Source organism: Lagopus leucura, unplaced genomic scaffold, assembly GCF_019238085.1.
Source record: "Lagopus leucura isolate 7727_CA_CO unplaced genomic scaffold, USGS_WTPT01 Super-Scaffold_100008, whole genome shotgun sequence".
Classification (NCBI taxonomy): domain Eukaryota; kingdom Metazoa; phylum Chordata; class Aves; order Galliformes; family Phasianidae; genus Lagopus; species Lagopus leucura.
Genome location: NW_024962265.1, coordinates 1122482 through 1142256, shown reverse-complemented (window position 1 = coordinate 1142256; position 19775 = coordinate 1122482). Strand labels below are relative to the sequence as shown.

Here is a 19775-nt window from a genome sequence, read left to right as displayed (position 1 = left end):
GCTGTAAACGAAGCTTCCACCTGCCGTGTGCCAAGGACGGGCAGTGCATCACCCAGTTCTTTGGGCTGCACAGGTAAGGGCTGTCAGCAGCAGCCAAGCCAGGGAGGATCCCGCAGTGACAGCTCCCAGCAGCCTGCCAGAGCCAGAGACAGGGCCTGGGGCTCCTTTGCAGTCCTCTGCCTTCCACCCATCACTTCTCAGCATGCCCATCCCTTCCATCTTCCCCCAGGTCCTACTGCTTTGAGCACTGCCCTCGACAGACAGCAGTGACAGCTTCAGCAACCGGCACCCGCTGCGCCATCTGCCAGGAGACCGTGGGGAACATTGCATCCTACCACACCCTGACGTGCTCGGTTTGCAAACATGCCTGGTTCCACCGGGGCTGCATCCAGGTAGGAGTCCTCCCCTCACCCTGCAGGCACGCTTAGTGCTAAGCAGCACCAGGCACTGCTCACGCTCACTCTGCTTGTTCTTCTCCTGCAGCAACAGGCCTTGAATGATGGCAAGGAGTTCTTCCGCTGCCCTGTCTGTCAAGACAATGCTCTTTTCTGCATAGAGATGTCCATCCTCAGGATCCAAATCCCAGACAGGTTGGTGTCCTTCTGCCAAACCATGCAGATGAGAAGGCGTGAGCACTGGGCCTGCCAGGGAGTGTCTTGGCAATCCTGGCCTTTGGCCGTCACAGGAGCACGTGCCTCAGCTTCGTGGAGAAGCTGGAAATGGGGTTGGGGTGGATGAGAGGGGATAACCTTGGATCTGATGCTGGCAGTGCTGGGGCCTCATCACTTTCCCTTCCTTCTCTTGTAGAAGACCAGAACAGGAGGACAATGATGCATATGCATCACTTCTACAGAGGCACAGGCGCTGTGATGCCATCAGGTGCCGTCACCCTGAAGGCAGGGAGCTGGCAGAAGAAGAGGGGTGAGTTACCGCAGCAGCTCTCTGTAGCTCTGTGGAGGATCTCAGCCTCAGCACAGGCTGGGAGAGCAAGGACTGAGCAGCAGAGATGTGCTGTGCTGGGCTCTCTCTGGCTTGACTCACTTGGTCCTCACAGCCACAACCCCCTTGCTTCCCCAGGCCCTGGCAGCTGCTCCTGTGCAGCTCCTGTGCTGCTGAGGGCACCCACCGACAGTGCTCCTACCTGAACAACACAACAGCCATGTGGGAGTGTGACAGATGTGCTGGCCTGGGTACCGGTAAGAGGCAATCAGCCACATGGCTCCGCACTGGGGCCAGGCAAGGCCTTGCAGCAAGTGCTCGGGGCAGCTTTGCCAGAGTCTCTCTGCCCCAGGAGGGATGTCAGCTTCTCCCAACTCAGGGGTTCACCCTGCTGACTTGCCCGTCTCCCCTTACAGCTTCCAGCAGCAACTCAGAGCTTGCCAGCTCCAGCACTGCCAACCAGGACAGGCAAGGGCCGTCCCACAGCCTCCAGGAACATGAGGACAGCTGTTCCAGCCCCACTAGCCAGGCAGCATCAGAGCCATCATACAGTTCCCAGCTGCCAGAGCTCAGCTGCCAGAGTAGAGAGCTGGGGACAGAACACAGGACAATCCCCTCATGTTTACCAGAGGATATGGCTGAGCAGCACCAAAGATGCCACAGGAGCAGACAAACAGCAGCCCAAAGTGCTGAGTGTTGCTCCCGCACCTCCACCAGAAGGGGCACATCAGAATCTTCCAGAGAGTCCCCAGGGGCTGCACGCAGGAGGCGTCCCAGGCAGCGGAGAACAAGCCGCACACCAAGCCGCACACGAAGCCGCTCCCCGCTGCAAGGTCGGGCCTCGAGTTCCCAGAGCCGGCCAAGAAGACGCCATGGGAGCAGAGGAACACCAGCTCCTCGTGATCAGAGCAGCATCCGCAGATCAGCAAGATTGGCAACACTGAGGTCCTCGAGGGCTTCCCCAGTGCCTGAACAAAGGGGACGATCTGTGCATGGAGCGCAGGCTCTCACAGAAAGCCGTTACCCAGCAAGGTGCAGAGATTAAAATTTCCACAGCTGGCTCTGAGTAAGCAGCAGGAGCCAGTCCCACCACCGGAGACCACCTCAGGCATAAAGCTACTCCTAGATCCAACATCAGAGCCAAAGTCTGTGCAGCCAGCCCCCAGGCCTGCACAGGAGTAGCCATGTACCAGTCCCACCTGGTTTCTCTGGTCCCGAGTCCAACTGTATGGGAACTGCTGAATCACAGCCCAAACCACTGATTGACCAGCTAGGAAAAGGACTTGGTCAGCCCTAGAAGCACAGCTGAAGGCAGTTCAGCTGTGCAACCAGAAGGGGTGGAGTCTGGCTGCCCCTCTCTTAGACCCCATTTAAGGGCTGACTGCCACTGGGGAAGGTTCTCTTTCCAGAGATTTCTCCTTGGTGAAGCTTTTTCCTACAAACCTACAATTTTCTGATACAGGCAAGCAATCTTCTTGCCTTCCTTTACAGCACCTCTCTATCGTGCCAGTCTGTTTGTTATCATACCTTTGTTATAACACTTTCCCATTGTATCAATCTGTCAAATTGCTACACCAACACAATAAAGATCAGAAATTCCCCCACCCACATTTGTCAGTGTCATCCTTACCTACTTCTGCTGAGGTGGGCAGAGGGACCTTGACAGCAGGGTTGTCTCCTTCTCAGACTACACTTCACCTGGCACAGTTTTGGCCAGATCCCCAGTGGGGCGCAATGTCCAAATTCCTCAAGAACCCAAGCTGCACTGGCAGGGGCAGTCCGGATTTGGGCTTGGGTGTGTGTCAGCCTCAGGGCTGCTTCCAGCTGTGTAAGAGCTTGTGCTTTCCTCCTGCATGTGGGCAGTGCTGTCAAGTCTGATGGCTGGTTCTGGTCTGGGGATGCTGCAAACCTTGGGCGTGTGCGGTCAGGGCAGGGCAGGGCAGCTCTCTGGGCTGAGCTGTGGCCTTGCCAGGCCAGATGCCTCCACCAGGCTGGTTGCACCCACACATGCTGATGGACTTGTAAGAAGTGATTGCTGAACCACTCTCTGTCCCCTTTGAAAAGTCAGTGTTCTGGTTTCAGCTGGAACAGTTGACTTTTCTTCCTAGTGTCCAGTATGATGCTGAGTTTCAGCTTTAGGAGAAAAAAAAACATTGATCAAACACCAGTATTTTAGTTGCTGCTGAGCAGTTCTGCACAGATCCAAGGACATTCCTCTTTCTCCTTCTGTCCTCCCAGCGAGGGGGACAAGCTGAGCTCAAGATGCTGGGAGGAGACAGAACCAGGACTGGCCGAAAGGATATTTCATACAATGTGAAGTAGGTTGAAAAACAATGAACCCACGAGAGTTGGTTGAGGGAGACAGGCAACACTGGGGGACAAGCCAAACACCAATGGGAGGCAGTGAGCAATTGCATTGTGTTGCTGAAGCAATTGCTGGAGCTGACAGCAACTTGAAAGTTTTTTTCTTCTCCAAATCTGCAAAATTTGAACAAAAATTTATCATACTGCTGGTAAGTCTTCCCTATCCCCAAAAAGGAAGGAAAACCAAAAGAAAACGAAACAAAAGATCACCATTCCAACCAGTGACACATTCAAAGTAGGGATGATAAAGTATTTTTGTTAATTGTATTATACTACATTTTGTTTTATAGTTCTACAATATATTACACTTCATTTTCCAGCTGAGCATTTAATTCTGCCTTACCAGTCTTTAAATGGGAATTGCAAAACCATTGGTGCATCATTTGTAAAGTACTTAGTTACACCACCATCTCTAGGATCCTCTATGATGCAGTGACAGCGTAAATTCCTGCAACATCATCAAGAAAATCTGCAAGGTACCCATCATTCTCACTTTCTCGAATGCCACCTGGACCATGCTTTTGTAAGGTTATGGGCTGGCTCTACTCTACGGACATCTGGTGATCAACTGCACAAAATGCTGAAGATGGAGTGATCTTCCATCCTAACCTGTATATTTAAAGCCTGCGTTAGTGGTGGTGGTGTTATGGAGTTCATCTGTAAATATCTCTATTGGTGATCTTGTCCTTGCTGACAACAGAGGCAAAAAGTCTATCTTCAACCTTACTCAGTGCCTGCATAATACTGCTGTACAGTGAAGTTGATTTAAGTCTGTTCCTGTAGATTTGGTTCTTCTGTTGGCTCTTTATCACAGTGCTTTTAAAGCTACAGTGCTATAGCTGTGTGAGTATCCTCAGTCTTTGACTATCCACCAACACCTCACAATAATATTCTGGAGTTATCACTACTGCTATCTTAGAGACTAGTTACTATTGAACAGTTTCCAATCTGAATCTCAAAGTGGTTTGATAGCTGTATCCAAAGATTTCATCTTTGTCCAGCCTGAGATTTAGCTTGGTGACCACTTCTGCTGGGTTCATCTTGCCCACCAAGCTGGAACAGTTCAGAGGGGATAGGTGGTAACTTTCTCGGACGAGGGGAAAATCAGACTTTCACTATCACCAAAACTGTGGTGCTGAGCCTGACTGAATCGTGGTGTCCTACACCTGAAGCAGGGGCACAGCGGATCAGAGTGGCAATACCAAATGGAGCTGGTTGGCTCCATTGAAGGTAGCATAGAGTGTACATGACTAAAAACCACTGCAGCACGTTTGGAACATGCTGCTGTTTTGGCACTGTGGTATTGCGTTGCAAAAAGCTGGCAGGTTTTTTCCATGTAAGAAGAATCCCGAAAGCAAATGCTTTGCTGGTATTTTGTCTCAGGATAAAGAAGGTGCCAGTCAAACAGATTTTGACCATGCAAAGACTGTGGAAAGCCCTTTCAGGGATACTGACTCCATGAAACGTCCTTCTACATAGCAGTCCTCCAACTGTATTGAGCTGTGTGCTAAGTCTAGATCATTCCAGTTCTTTTTGGCAGCAAAACTTTAAGATTGTAAGGTAAATGGGGCTTCTTGTTTGTTAGATTTTAGTACCTATGGGTCAGAGTTTCTTCTGTAGAATGGGGATTATGATGTTTTTAGTGATACATTTACTTTGTCAAAAGTGCTATAGAAATACAACTGTCATGTTATCTCTCTCTTATATAACTTCGTAGTAAATTAAATTTAAAGCCAAAAGGACTGTTCGGCTGCTGAAAGTTATGCCCCATTTTCTGCTAGGGAAGAGTTGAAATTTGTTGTCTGATGTCTCATTTTGGATGGATTGGTTGCACTTCTGTTTATCTTGAAAATACAAGAGTGTGCTGCTGATACTGGGAGTTTTACTTCAGTTCAATTTTTTTGTCGTTTCTCTTGCCTGAAGCTTCTAGAACACAAAGCAGAAAATTTCCAAAGCTGCGTTCAGTAGAATGAAATACTTCTGTGAGTAGTCGGATTTATGAAATCTTATCTCCGGTGGGTTTGTATGCTTGTCTGTCTATAGATTAATAAGGTGGATCTCCGATCTTTCTTTTTTTTTTTTCTTTTTTTTTTTTCCTGGGGTTGAGGCATTTGTTACCTCTCTCTCCCACATGAATTTTCTGGAATAGAACGGCCCTGCTTGCAGTTCTGGATCAGTGCAGAGCAGACAAGAATTTGGGAATTTCTTTTCTATCTGGCCCTGTATTTGCATCCAAATCATATCAGGTATCAGCTGGGGCAAGTACTGACACCCAAGAGATTCACAAATCATTATGAGGAGAGTGATGGTCATAAAGTCATAGAATCATAGAATCATAGAATGGCCACAATGAAAAGGACCACAATGATCATCCAGTTTCAACTCCCTGCTGTGTGCAGGGTTGCCAACCAGCAGACCAGGCTGCCCAGAGCCACATCCAGCCTGGCCTTGAATGCCTCCAGGGATCCAGGGGCATCCACAGCCTCCTTGGGCAACCTGCTCCAGTGTGTCACCACCGTCTGTGTGAAAAACTTCCTCCTAATATCTAACCTAAACTGTCTCAGTTTAAAACCATTCATCCTTGTCCTATCACTGTCCACCCTCGTAAACAGTCGTAAAGGGGGTGAGAAAGATATGGCGAACTTATGCAGCTGGGTCAAAATGAGCAGCTTATGGTAAGGCTCTAAGAGTTAGGCAAAAAAAGAACCAACCACCACCTAATTAGGAATGTGAGTGAGTGAGTGAGTGAGTGAGAGGGTGTGAATGTGTTGCTTCTTGTATTTCATACACACCTAACGTTTTCCATGGTTCCCAATGAAGATAATTATTAAAGATTTGAATTTCAACGGGCTGTCTTGCAGCTTGAAGTTGTTTACAAGATGAAGAAGGGCAGGTTGAAGATTTTTAGTTTGGAAGGTGGCTGAGGACCACTGGATGCTGGTCTCATCAAATTGGAGGTTTGTCTTAATTGTAAGATGAAGGTGAATGCAGGTATAGGGGCTCGAGCTTCACACAAAACTTTAACTATGTTAAGACAGAACTAGATAGGAAAGCTGCTCCTCTACCTTGCAGTTTATTGCTTCTCAAGGAATGGCATCAATTAATAAAATGAGTAAAACAAAAAATTATTCCATGAGATCCACCGCAGAGTTTCTGTCCCTTCTTCATTCTGGCCACACATCATTCTGGCCAATTCAGAAACTGCATGAACAAAGGGGTTCAGTCTTTCTGTACTGTTACAATTTATACAATTGCAAAAAAGAACATTCCCTGTAAAAGTGGAACAATTAAAGGGTATAAAAAATAAACCCCAAATAATACCCCCCCCCCCCCCAGAATTTATTTTCTTTTAAGTTTACAGATGGAGAACAACTTGTCTTCTTTCACAGTCTATTACCTGCACATGAAGAGACTTCTGGTCTGATTTCCTCCAGGGAATGTGTTGCTATAGGTTTTATGGTTTTGACACTGAAAATGCAACAGTACTTTTCCATTTTGCTTAGTCTTAGTTACTGTTTTTCCTGCAGCAGCTGTGCACAGTGCAATGTGGGAAATGTCAGGATGCAAAAAAAAACAAAAAGAAAGTATTTGAATCGTATCTCTGTCTTGATTTCCAGCATTAAGCCAACCGATTTCTTCCCCTACCCCATGGGTTGCTTACTTTTTATTCACAAGCTGAAACAGAAGGAATTGATGGCAGCTATGTGCTAAGAAAAGATTCTGATTGTTGTCGTACCAAAAAAAATCCAGAACCACCACCACCAAGCACAACAGAACCCTAATCCCAAATACCTTTACCTGATTTATGTAATGGTAAACAGGAATAGCAAGGTTGCTCAGACAAGTTACTAACTGTAAGATCAAATTCTGTTGTTTCTGAACACTTTTTCCAGTTCTTATTCAGGCAAATTGATAAGGACTGCTAAAGCTTCACAAGGAAAACAGAATTAAGGTGCCTGGAACCTAATTCTTTGACCACGGACCAATTTCAGTGCAATGCATCTGATGTTGAGGTGACAAACTCTGCAAGAAGAGGTAATGTATTTTATTAAACCAACTGATATATGCCAACTGAATTATGCTTGCTTTATACAAGTAAAATTGCTCCTACAGTCTTAGATGAAAACTCTGGCCTTCACTCTGCTCCCATTTACACTGATGCAAGTCAAAGGTAATTTCATTATAACTAATATAAACACATTACAGACAAGGCAATTACATCTGTAAGATATTGGTGTGAGCTGAACCCCTCTCTCTGACATTTCTGCTAATGTCTGAAATGAAATAATGATGTAAAATGTGATATTTGTAAAATGTTAAACCTGTAGATGAGAGGCTCATGTGCACAATGATGCTGAGCATTGGTAAATCGGACTTAGGAACTCACTAGTAACACCTAGAAATCACCAATGGATAAATTGAGGAAAGCGATTTTAGGTAATATTATCTTGAGAAAGGGGTAAAGAAATCCCCTAATGTCACACATATCATGTGGGTAAAACTGATTTTTTTGCCAGAGAAGATTTTAAAGGTACACATTTGCAGAAGAATTGGCCTGTCTGTGCCTATTTAGGTTTCCTTTGGGCACAGCTCTCTGTCTCTGCAGTGGTCCCATAGGTGACTGGTGCAGTGGATGAGAAGCAGCACAGTATATGTTTATCTCTGCAATTTTTTGCTTGCTTTCCTTACAATGGGAGGATAGGGAGGAGGAGTGAAGCCATCTGTGCTTCCCTGTTCTTTCTAGTTTGGAGCAATACTCTACGAAGCCCCTCTGAAATCTACAGACACATTACGATACTGATTAGTTCATCATCGTGAAAACGTTTTGGCCACTTTGGAATATATTTTATTTGAGTACTGAAGGAAGCATGCATTTTACCAGATATACCTCAAATTACTAAAATGTTATTCAAAAAAAAAAAAAAAAAAAAAAAAAAAAAAGTGAAAAGAAAATGTATATTTCTGTTTCCCTACCTCCGATCCATTTATTTTTCAGTCTGAAATCTTTCTCACAAGAGAAAGTGCTGTTCTTTTAGCCCTTTATCCTCACTGCGTCATATATTATTAATGAAGAAAGACCTTGGTGTTCATGTGCTGCATCAGTCTCTACTGTGTTGATTTTTTTTCTTCTTTCATTTAAAGAAAACAGATTCACATCTATGCCTCTGCTTCATTCGGGAGCGAATGGATTGTAAAAGGAACAAGGCTGTGGTTCAGCAATTAGGGCTCAGGACTCAAAGTCACCGAGGTTACATTTCTGGGGGAGATTTGCCATTGTTTGTTCTGATGAAGTTCCTCCTAAATGAGGTGATTATTGTAGCTGTCAGGAATTCAAAGGTAGGACACATTGATTTCATCCTCACTGCAATCTCCAGGACGTGCCGGTACAGAGCAGTCAGTGTGAATTGCCAATTAAGAAAAAAACAATATTGGCAAGTTCGAGGAAAAAACTCCCTCCAGCCAGTGCATAAAACTCCTGCCATTCAAATCACCATCCTCAAGCAAAAGCATTAGCAAACCTGCCCAGAAAATTGACAAAGATAAGCTTTTTTTGGCGAAGCTAGATAGCAAATTGTAGCACTGAGAGCCTGTCTGCACAGAGGAAATGGAGCAGAACTGCTATAAAGGAATACACTTCATGTGCACAACCTATCTCAAGATAAAAATCATTTTGCTTTGGAATAATTTTTTTTCTGCTGTGAAAACACAGCAGTTATTCAGGAATGTCTTTTATTTCAGAATCAAAGTGCCTACACTTTAACATATTCTGCCATTTTTCTAATGAAAATAGATATAGTCACTCATAATATAAAGATGCTTCCACAATAGCTGCTGTGGAAATCTTCGCCTTGTAAATAAGACCTGGAAATACCATGTTTTCAATTACCTTATATTTCAAATACAGCATGTATAAATGGGTACAGTTGACCTACATGGAAATTTCAGCAGTTTTCCTGCAATTAAAAATAATTAATGCGTGGCTTTGTGCTGAAGAAACAGCTCCAAAATAGCAGCCAGGAATAGCATCTTTGACATGATGGAGTGAACTTGGTTTAGAGAATTCCTAGTGGCTATTAGTATCTGGATATCTATTACTACACTTGGTAGGGAATTTTTCTATTCTTTTAACAACAAGCCTGAGTCCTCAGTGATGCTTTCAACATGAGATCTATGAGCACTTAGGGGAGATATATTTACTGTACATTTGCAAATAGGGAAAGGCAGGTAAGAGTTGTAAGGTAACTTTTTTGATGCTGCCCCCAAAAATGACCTTTTATTTTCTAACCTCTGAATACAGCAGCATACACTTTTCTTTTTCTTGGTTTTTTTTTTTCTTCTTTTTTTTAAGGGAGATGGTACTGTGGCAAGACATGGAGCTTATGGATAGTAAAACAAGCGGACTAGACAAGGAGTTTGGCCTTCAGTAAGCATCAAAGATGCAGAAAGCTCCCAGCTGACTCACAAAAAGGAACTTAAAGAACTTTTAGTTCCAACTCCTAGCTGCGCCAATGAGTGGGCATGAAATTCAAATATAGTGGCACTGATGCCCTGGTAACTCCTTACAGATGTAATTGCAGTCTGTCAGTCCAAGGCCTCACCATGCTGTATAGAGTTGCAGTCAGATATTCAGCATAAAAATCTGATCATGTCTTTGTAGCACACTTCTACCAGCCCTCTCTTACCAGAGCAAAACATCCCTCTCTTCAGTCATACCTTAATCACATCCTCTCTTTTTGACATATGTCAGGATGTACATTTGTGAACAACTGCTTAGAAGAATAAAATTTCACCGGAAATCTATGACCAACACCTCGAGAGCTTGCTGAGCATTGCAGCCACCTGCATCAAACCAGAGCGGCGCGTTACTTTCACACATAGAAAGGCCAAATATCCCACTAGTTTAACGTTTCTGTTGCTCACTCTGGATTGTATAACACTGTACTCGTAGTGACTGACACGTTTTGTGTGTTTAAAATCCTACATGCAACCACAGCTGCCCCACTTGGCTGAGCTCACCCAGTGCCTCCATTTTGGGCTCCTGTCAGGGGAGTGGGCAAACTTGGCCATTTACACTTTAACATCCAGAACAAAAAATGCTTTCCCCAGTGAAAACAGCTTTTAACAGAGGCGACTGTTCTTATTCAGCGGGGTTTTAGAAAGATAAATTAAAATGAGAACAGCGGGAGGAACTGGCAAGAGCCACAACCCTGAGTCAGCCTGAGGCTGAAGCGGAGCCAGAGAAACTACAACTCCCAGAAGGCACCGCGGCGCCCCCGCACGATGCATAGAAGGCTGATAGCTCCCGCCCCGCCTATCCCCAGCCTCCTATTGGGTGGAAGCCCGCTTCCCTTTCTTCTGATTGGCCGCGGCGCCAGTAGGGGCGGTTGCTCTGTGTTTGAAGGGGGCGCAAGATGGCGGCGGGAGAGGCGGTGGGACGCTACCGGAGCAGCATGAGCAGAAGCAAGGACCCTTCGGGGCTGCTCATCTCTGTGATCAGGTATGGGCGGCGCGGCTCCGCTCCGCAGCCTCCCGGCCCGCCCTCAGGACCGACCTTGGGCTGTATGTTGGCCCTGTGGTGCTGTGGGGGCCTTCAGCGCTCGGGGTCGTTGCGGGGCCCGGACAGCTGTGAGGAGGGCTCCGGGCTGGAGTGGGGCCTCCTCTGCTGTGCCTTCATGAGCCCTTATCTGCTGTGTTGCGTTCATCTCAGAGCACTCCCAGGGTAAGGAGGGGATATAGAGGAAGCCTTGAAGGTACTCAGAGGATGGAGTACTTCTTCTGTGAATAAGTGCTGAGAGAGATGGGGCTTTTTAGCCTGGGGAAGAGAAAGCCCCAGAGAGACCTAATAGTGTCCTTCTAGCACCTAAAAGCAGCCTGAGGAAATTGGGAATAGTTCCTCTGTTAGGGGGCGTAGTGATGGCACAAGGGGTAATGGGCTCACACAGAAAAGAGGTGGATATAATTTAGGGATCTGGAAGAAATTCTTTACAATGAAGGTGGTGAGGCCACTGCACAGCTGCCTATAGAAGCTGTGGGTGCCCCATCCCTGCAGGTGTTCAGGGCCAGTTTGGGTGGTGATGCCCAGTTTGGGCATTCTAATCCTGCTCTGATTGTCCATACTTATGGCAGGAAGTTAGAAGTAGGAAATTTTTGAAGTGTTTTCCAACCCAAGACATTCTGTGATTCTGCTCCACTTTCCACTGCTTTTCAGCATCAGGAGGTCAGAGGAGTGATGCCTGCAGTGAGCACCAGCTTTGTGCCATACTGGGAGAGTCAAGTCACTGTCTCCCTACTGCTGTAGAATCTGTAGTTTACCCTCATCTGCCAACACACAGCAGCACTGAGTATAAAATAAGGCTGGTTGGAAATAAGGCTTGCCTAGGAAGTCCAATATGTGTTCGGGTTGGATATTAGGAAAAGTTTCTCCTCAGAAAGAGTGCTGAGGCATTGGAACAGGCTGCTCAGGGAGGTGGGGGAGTCCCTGGAGGTGTTCAAGGAACATGGAGATTTGGCACTGGGGGACGTTGTTTAGTGGACATGGTGGGGATAGGTTGGTGTTTGGACTAAATGATCTTCGTGGTCTTTTCCAGCCTTAATGGTTCTGTTGTTCTATGATTCCATCCTATTTTAGGATGTGAGACTGGAAAAATCGCCACCTCAGCTTGTCTCACCACCACGCAGGAGTGACAAGAAAGCAGTTGTCTAGTCATGTTCTGGCTATTGATTTTTGTCTGCCCTTGTTCCTACTCTTTCCTCTCCTGGAATCTGATTCGGTGATTATCTCGGAGCCAAGCAAGACCTGGCATTTTTCTATTTCCCTCGGTGCCTTTTCTAAATGCTTTTAAGTCTTTTTTTGGGTAGCTTCCGCTCAGTGAGTTGGCAGCTGATTTCCCACACTTAAGCTTTGAAATACTGGCTTTATATACACTTTCCAAAGTGGCTGTAGGCAGCAGGCAGTCCTACTACAGTGATACTGTGCCTTGTAAAGAACTTACAAACTTCAGTTCCTACGTTGCAAGAGACTGCTTTGCTAGAAACTGTAGTTATTCTACTTTGGAGAAGTTATATTAGTAATGATTCAGTATCCAGCATGTGGAATGATCTAATACTGAAGTACTGTATGAATCATAGTGTTTAGGGCTGAATTCTATTCCTTTTCATTATTTCTTTAAGCTGGTCTTTCAGATCTTGCAAACTCGAGGTAGATGGCAACCAAACAAAGCAGCTGCTTCACTGCTCTGCTTGGCCTTCCCAGCTTCATGAGTGCGGTCTTGGAAGTGTGTGCTAATAAGTAACAAATCCTGGATCCTGCTTTTTTTTTTTTCTTTTTTCTTTTTTACTGTGCACTCGTGCCTTGTATTTGGCCAGAGGTAGGTAGTGTGAATTTCAAGTGTGTTGTGCTTATTATTTCTTTGTCAACCTCAAGTTTGAGTAAGTGGGAGAGGCAGTGTGGTAGGTCCTAGCTGGGTAATTTTCACTTACAGAAAATACAGTAATTTGTGAGCAGTGGAAGAATGAATAGTATAAATTAATTGCTGCAGCATTTCCTCTAATAACCTTTTTTTTTCTTTTTTTTTTTTTTTTTTCATATTTTCTATAATTTCAACAGAAATTTAAGGAGAATTGTAAGGGATTTCCAGATTTCTACTTCAATTCATGTAAACTTCTTGTTTCTTTTATAATATAAAATGAGAATGAGCGTTCTTACTGAGTAGGAACTCATATTTGTCTAGTAATCTTTGGCTTACATGCTCTGATACCTTAGTCAGCCGATGTCCAGTATTTAGATGCAACACTGAGGATGTTGACTTTATTAAATTAGAATTATTTAATAGAACAGCCTGAGAACTGAACCTCCAAAATGTAATTAGAACTTAGTGTGGATGTGGAGGCTCTTTGCAGTGCTTGCTGGGTAGCGTTGAGCCAGACCATGAAAGCCTGAAGGTAGAACTGATTGCAAAGGAAGGAAGAACTGTTGTGTTAATATTCACATTTCCTACAGTTAGCCAAGTACAAAAAGCAAATGGCACGTGAAGGAATTTCAATCAGTTTTCTCTGTTGTTTTCGTATGGCAGCTTGGGTGAATATGAGCCTTTTAAGCAACAGGTGACATTACTTGCTGTTTTGTGTGTTCATAAAATACTGCTGGCAAACAACTTCAGAGCTGGGTGAGTTGAATTTGTCTTTCTTATGACTTAGCTTCAGAAAGATATCAAAAGCCTTAACGGTCTGCTGTTGGTTTGAAATGCTATGAAGTTTTCTTTTCTTGATGCTTTTTATTTCCAAAACATTTAAGTGGAGTTTCTCCTGCCGGTCCTCTTCGTTTTATGCTTGCGTTCCTCTTTATTTAGAAGGCTGTTCATTTCTGTTGTTGCCCTGCAAAATACCCTTGAAAGGAAACGATGTATGAAAAGCAGAAGAACTTTGTGTTCTTCTGCAGTAAATAAACAAAAGCAGAGTGGCAAGTTGGACTTGACGCTCTCAATGACACCAAGTGGATGCAGACAACAGCAAGCTGAGCAGTGCAGTCAATACGTCAGAAAGAAGGAAAGCCATCCAGAGGGACCTGGACAAACTGGATACGTAGGCTCATGTGAACCCAGTGAGGTTCAGCAAGGCCAGGACAATCCCAGGTATTTATACAAACTGGGGAAGAAGTCCTTGAGAGCAGCCCTGTGGAGGAGGACTCGGGGGTCCTCATTGTGACTTTCCAATATTTGAAGGGAGCGTATAAACAGGAGGGGGAAAGACTGTTTATGAGGGTAGATGGTGATAGGACAAGGGGGAATGGTTTTAAACTCAGATGGGGAGGTTTAGGTTAGATATTTGGAGGAAGTTTTTCACACAGAGGGTGGTGACACACTGGAACAGGTTGCCCAAGGAGGCTGTGGATGCCCCTGGATCCCTGAAGGCATTCAAGGCCAGGCTGGATGTGGCTCTGGGCAGCCTGGTCTGGTGGTTGGCGTTGATCATTGCGGTCCTTTTCAACCCAGGCCATTTTATGATCTCCAGAGGTTTTTCCCAACCCCTGTGATTCTGTCACTCTTTGTGCATTATGGTATTTTACTCTTTAACAGCAAAGATGGTGAAAGGGAATGTTTAGATTAGATCAGCAAATGTGTTTAATTTGCAGAGCACATTGAGATGTGGAGATAAGTGTTTTATAAATATAAATGATTTTATTAATGAAGGGATAATTTCTTATATTTACTCAAGCTAAGTAGCTCTCTATTGGAAGGGACTAATTTACTTTGCTCTGATGTAGATTTTGGGACTCAGTATTTGCATCACCAGACTTGGAAGGAGCAGAACTGGTCTTGCTTTCAGTGAGAGTATTTGGGGCCAAATCTCTGACAAAGCTAGGATGTATTACAGCAGCAGAGAAATTGAGAAATGGCATTTTTTTGTAAGCTGGGCTCTGATTGAAAATAATAGTGCTGTTGCTGCAGGGAAATTAGGAAATTAACTCCATAAAAGCCAGTATATATGTCCCAGCTCAGTGTTAAGAGTTTGCTTTGTCACACCAGTTGGCCATTCAGCTTTAAAAAGGAGTGTCAGAGTGTTTCTGAGGTCCTCTGACCCCACAGTAACACTCCTAAACTGTGTCTCTGTAAAAGGAAATGTGGACCCATCGCTCATCTCTGCAGTGTTGCCTTCCAGCTACTTTGTGTGCTGGTAATTGAGCTGAAGGAGGAAGCAGCAGGCACGGCCATCTCGCTTTTAGTCCCTTATCTGTCCCTGTGAAGTGTCAGCTTTTCCTGTTGCGTTGAGGAACACAATTGTTTTCTGGGAGTTGTTTCCTGCAGCAGGAGCCATGCGCTGAGCGAGTTCTCCTTGGTTCTCCAGTTGTTGCCAGGCTCCTGTATGGACTAACTAGGAAGAAGCTGTTTCCTGAGCGCAAGGAGTCACATTGCTTGGTAGCCAGAGCACAGAACTGAAGAAAAAGCCCTGTGGAGTGATGATAGCCCTGTGAAGCACATCTTGGAGAGGCGATTTCTGGCTCCCAAGTTGTGTGCGTGTGGTGCCTGTGCTCACGCAGTCTGGCTGAGTCGACACAGCAAGCTGTTGTGCTGAGGTCTCCTCTGTGGTCCTTGTAGTGTCTCATTGGCTCCAAAACCTAGTTGTACGTGTCCATCAATTGCAGTTCAAATCACTTAACCATGGCAGAACATATCTTACAGACCAGGAGTGAGTTGTTTTATGGTGTTATGCTGTGATTGTGTTTCAAGCCCAAGGCTACGGGAGCATCAGGATGATGCCATGCGTTCCTTCTATAGGAGAGCTGCCAGGAGTGAGTGATGTGTTCTTGGGTGCAGTGTATGTATGTTCATAGTAATACTCCTAAAAGTGGTAGAGAGTATTTGGGAATGTGATTGTTTGCACAGTGCACTAATAAAATCCCCAACTTTGCTGCTGCACGGGCTGTCTTTTTTCTTTATCCGGAGTCTTTGGGGGATATGGGAATCTCTTCAGTTTGCTGTTGTCCTCACACTGCTGAGATGTGGTGAACATTTTGGTAAGGCATAGCTTGTGGGATTGTGGCTTTTGGAGTAGAGTCTGGGTATCAGCTGTGGATGCTCATGTTCATTGAAGGGGAGTTGGACAAGATGAGCTTTAAAGATTCCTTCCAACCCAAATAATTCTATGATTCTGGGGTTAAAATGGAGACCAGGAGCTTCCATTAGAGCAGTCCAATACTCATCACGTGTGCTGTCAAGTCTTTTAAAAAGCAGAGAATGTGCACAGAATGGAGGATGTTCTGTTCATTTGCTGCGGAACCACTTAGGGAATATATATTTATATTAATCTTTCAGAGGACAAATGTGTATGTATATTGATTTCCTTAACCTTTTGTTTTGTTGGTAGCTGGTTGAAGCAGCTTTTGTAGTCTGAAACAAGCAACTTGGCATTTAGCAAATGCTATTATTATTTTTTTTTTTTTTTTGAAATATCTTGTCAGATTTTTAATTGGTGCACGTCTGCCTTTTGTTTATTGTTGGGTGTTTTTCTTTCCAATTAAAGGTTTCTGTTTTTTTTAAAACTGGCCTTTAATAGCTGCTTTAATTGGGAGAAAACAAACTTTAGCACTGACTCCATAAGACCTTACAGAAATGTTTAAGCTAAGTTTTCACACAGGCAAACGTGTATGACAGATGTCAAGGAGAACTAAAAGTGAGACGAGGTGCAGTGCGTTTCTTACTTTTATGTCTGAGGGAGTTGAAATTATGGGCAAAAACCTTGAACATATTTTATGTTTCGCAACTGAAATTCTCCTTTTCCTTTTTAATAGGTTTTGACCATTATTTTCATTACATTTACAGTGAACTTGGTTAAATGGTTTCTTACTAATGACCTGGCATTTGATTGCCTCTTTCTGTCTGAAGCAATAGAAGTGAGATCCCAGTTTGTGATGTGGGGTGAGAGAGATGGATGTATAGCTGTTACATTTGGGAAATGGCTGCTACAAGAAATAAAGCTGAGTTACTCTGATCTGTATGTACTGTAATGGTCTCTTAAAACCACTTTTATTGCAAATGGTGTTTTCCAACATTATAGAAGCAGCAGTTCTAAAATATTAGTAGCTCGGAAATGCATTGAGAAGAAACTGTGTATGGCAGAATATGGTTCTAAACTATCGATTTGCCTGAAGTGATCTTGGGACAGTTGTATAAAACGTATGTTAAGCATTGAATTGCAGCTTGGCACAGATACTAGGGTTAAAGAGCAGCAGATGGGTTAGGGTACAGGTGTGAATACACAACAATATAGAAGAGCACAGTGTGTGTGGCCACACTGTTAAATCTCGAGGCACAGAGCCTTGCAGCTTTTATTTCAGCTGTAGGCAAGGTGCAGCACAGAGCTGGTGTTCTCCACAAGACAAGGAAGCAGAAAGAGGCGGTTTTGTTAATAAATGATTATCAGTTCTGTGCTTCCAACTTCTGCAATTACATCCCCTCGACCAACTCTCCCTTCCAGCGCAAGATTGAAACCTTCAAGTTAATAACAAAATTTGCAGAGCCTCTTGCTGCTGGATGCTGCAGGGATGGATTCACTGCGCAGGGTGACCAGCGGCCCTCAAGCACTCCTTTTATCATCCAGCCAGCAGGTCCAGGTCATGCTGCACAGCTTGTACTTGTGGAGATTTGAAAGCATTGATGCTTAGGACTTCATTTTTCTCCTGGGAGCATGGTGATTCATGTAATGGCTGTGCCGAATGCGTGGTTCTCAGAGGAATTGCATTGAAAGGAAATGAGTGCCTGTGGGCACCTGGACATGTGTGACGTGCTCGCCTGTGTAGTACTTTGCTTGGGCTGGATGATTTTAGTGGTCTTTTCTATCCTTAATGATAGTAAGATTCTTTTATCAGAGTGGTTATCTTAAATGTGTGCAGTCCAATCCTTTACTTCTTTTTCTTCCAGAAATCAACCCGTTGCTACCCATACCACTGTAGCTTGTACTCACCTGGAAAAGTGGGATTAAAGAATCACAGAATGGCCAGGGTTGGAAGGGACCTCAAGGATCAGGAATCTCCAACCCCCCTGCCTCATGCAGGGCCACCAACCTCCCCATTTCATAGCAGCCCAGGCTGCCCAGGGCCCCATCCAACCTGGCCTTGAACACCTCCAGGGATGGATGGGGCATCCGCAACCTCTCTGGGCAGCTGTTCCAGCACCTCACCACTGTCTCTGTAAAGAATTTCCGAGCCCACTCAGACGCTCAATGACATGCTGGATTAAAGGGTGGTTAATATAGCAAAATACAGGAAGTTCTGATTATATGTGCTTGTCAGCATCTTCATCAATGACAGAGATGATGGCATTGAGTGCACTTTGAGTGAGTTAGCAGACAACACTAAGCTGAGCGGTGCAATGGATACACTGAAGGGAAGGCATCCAGAGGGACCTGGACAGCCTGGAGAAGAGGGCCCATGAGAGCCTAATAAGGTTCAGCAAGGCCAAATGCAATGTGTTGCACTTGGGTTGGGGCAATCCCAGGTATTTATACAGACTGGGGGAAAATCTCCTTGAGAGCAGCCCTGCAGAGAAGGACTTGGGGGTCCTGGTAGACAAGAAGCTGGACATGAGCCAGTAGTGTGTGCTTGCAGCCCAGAAGGCCAACTGTGTTCTGGGCTGCATTAAAAGAGGAGGGGCCAGCAGGGAGAGGGAGGTGATTGTACCCCTCTGCTCGGCTCTTGTGAGGCCCCATCTGCAGCACTGCGTCCAGGCCTGGGGCCCCCAGTACAGGAAGGATGTGGAGCTCTTGGAGCGGGTCCAGAAGAGGGCCACTAAGATGATCAGGGGGCTGGAGCACCTCTGCTATGAGGAAAGGTTTCGAAAGGCAAATGGGATCCTGGGCTCCATCAGGAGAGGGGTGGCCAGCAGGGACAGGGAGGTGATTGTCCCTCTCTACTCAGCTCTTGTGAGGCCCCATCTGGAGTACTGTGTCCAGGTGTGGAGCCCTCAGTACAAGAAAGACATTGAGATTTTGGAAAGGGTCCAGAGGAGGGCGACTAAGATGATCAGGGGGCTGGAGCACCTCCCCTATGAGGACAGGCTGAGGGAGTTGGGCTTGTTCAGCCTGGAGAAGAGAAGGCTGCGGGGTGACCTCATGGCAGCCTATCAATACCTGAAGGGAACCTACACCCAGGAGGGGAGTAAACTCTTCAAAAGGGCTGACAACAGCAGGACTAGGGGAAATGGTTTTAAGTTGAAGGAGGGAAGATTTAGGTTGGATGTTAGGGGGAAGTTCTTTACTAGGAGAGTGGTTAGGCCCTGGAACGGGCTGCCCAGGGAGGTTGTGGATGCCCCGTCCTTGGACGTGTTTAAGGCCAGGTTGGACGGGGTCCTGGGCAACCTGATCTGAATGTGTATGTTTGGTGGCCCTGCTAGGCAGGGGGGTTGGAACTACATGATCCTTGGGGTCCCTTCCAACCCGGGTGATTCTGTGATTCTGTGAAAGGTTGAGGGAATTGGGCTTGTTTAGCTTGTCTCCCCTTGGCTCCTGAAAGACCTCATTGCGACCTTCCAATATTTGAAGGGAGCATATAGACAGGAGGGGGGAATGGCTTTATGAGGATGAATAGTGATAGGACAAAGGGGGAATGGTTTTAAACTGAGACGGGAGGTTTAGGTTAGATATTAGGAGGAAGTTTTTCACTTGGAGGGTGGTGACACACTGGAACAGGTTGCCCAAGGAGACTGTGGATGCCCCTGGATCCCTGGAGGCATTCAAGGCCAGGCTGGATGTGGCTCTGGGCAGCCTGGTCTGCTGGTTGGCAACCCTGCATATATAGCAGGGGGTTGAAACTGGATGATCATAGATGATTTCAACCCAGGCCATTCTATGATTCTGTGATATTTATTTAGATGGTTGTGGGCTCAGCCTTTTCGCTACAGCTGCCGTGCATAAATGTGCAAGTCCTCAATGATAAAAGATCATTAATTTCTGTTGAAAGTGCTCTAACCAACTGTGTA

General features: G+C 45.4%; 2 protein-coding genes across 2 annotated transcripts in view; both read left to right on the top strand.

The window, feature by feature from the left end:
* Positions 1–558: 558 nt before the first annotated feature.
* LOC122180812 (G2/M phase-specific E3 ubiquitin-protein ligase-like) lies at positions 559–1984 on the top strand. The gene is made up of 4 exons (XM_042872727.1): positions 559–590; positions 808–921; positions 1078–1196; positions 1356–1984. Exons 1-4 carry the CDS (start codon positions 559–561, stop codon positions 1982–1984), a joined length of 894 nt encoding a protein of 297 aa, XP_042728661.1.
* An 8711-nt stretch (positions 1985–10695) lies between these two features.
* The window catches only part of EXOC4 (exocyst complex component 4), a 402172-nt gene continuing 393092 nt past the window's right edge, over positions 10696–19775 (top strand). Inside the window, exon 1 of the mRNA XM_042872752.1 lies at positions 10696–10801. Coding sequence (XP_042728686.1) covers positions 10716–10801 — 86 coding nt within the window. The 5' untranslated portion in view covers positions 10696–10715. The remainder of the gene's footprint in view (positions 10802–19775) is intronic.

Bases quoted from the DNA above. Each gene is read 5' to 3' on its own strand.
- LOC122180812 (XM_042872727.1), top strand. From the start codon at position 559: ATGTCCATCCTCAGGATCCAAATCCCAGACAG. The intron at 922-1,077 runs GTGAGTTACCGC...TTGCTTCCCCAG, and splicing joins GAGCTGGCAGAAGAAGAGGG to GCCCTGGCAGCTGCTCCTGT. The intron at 1,197-1,355 runs GTAAGAGGCAAT...CTCCCCTTACAG, and splicing joins ATGTGCTGGCCTGGGTACCG to CTTCCAGCAGCAACTCAGAG.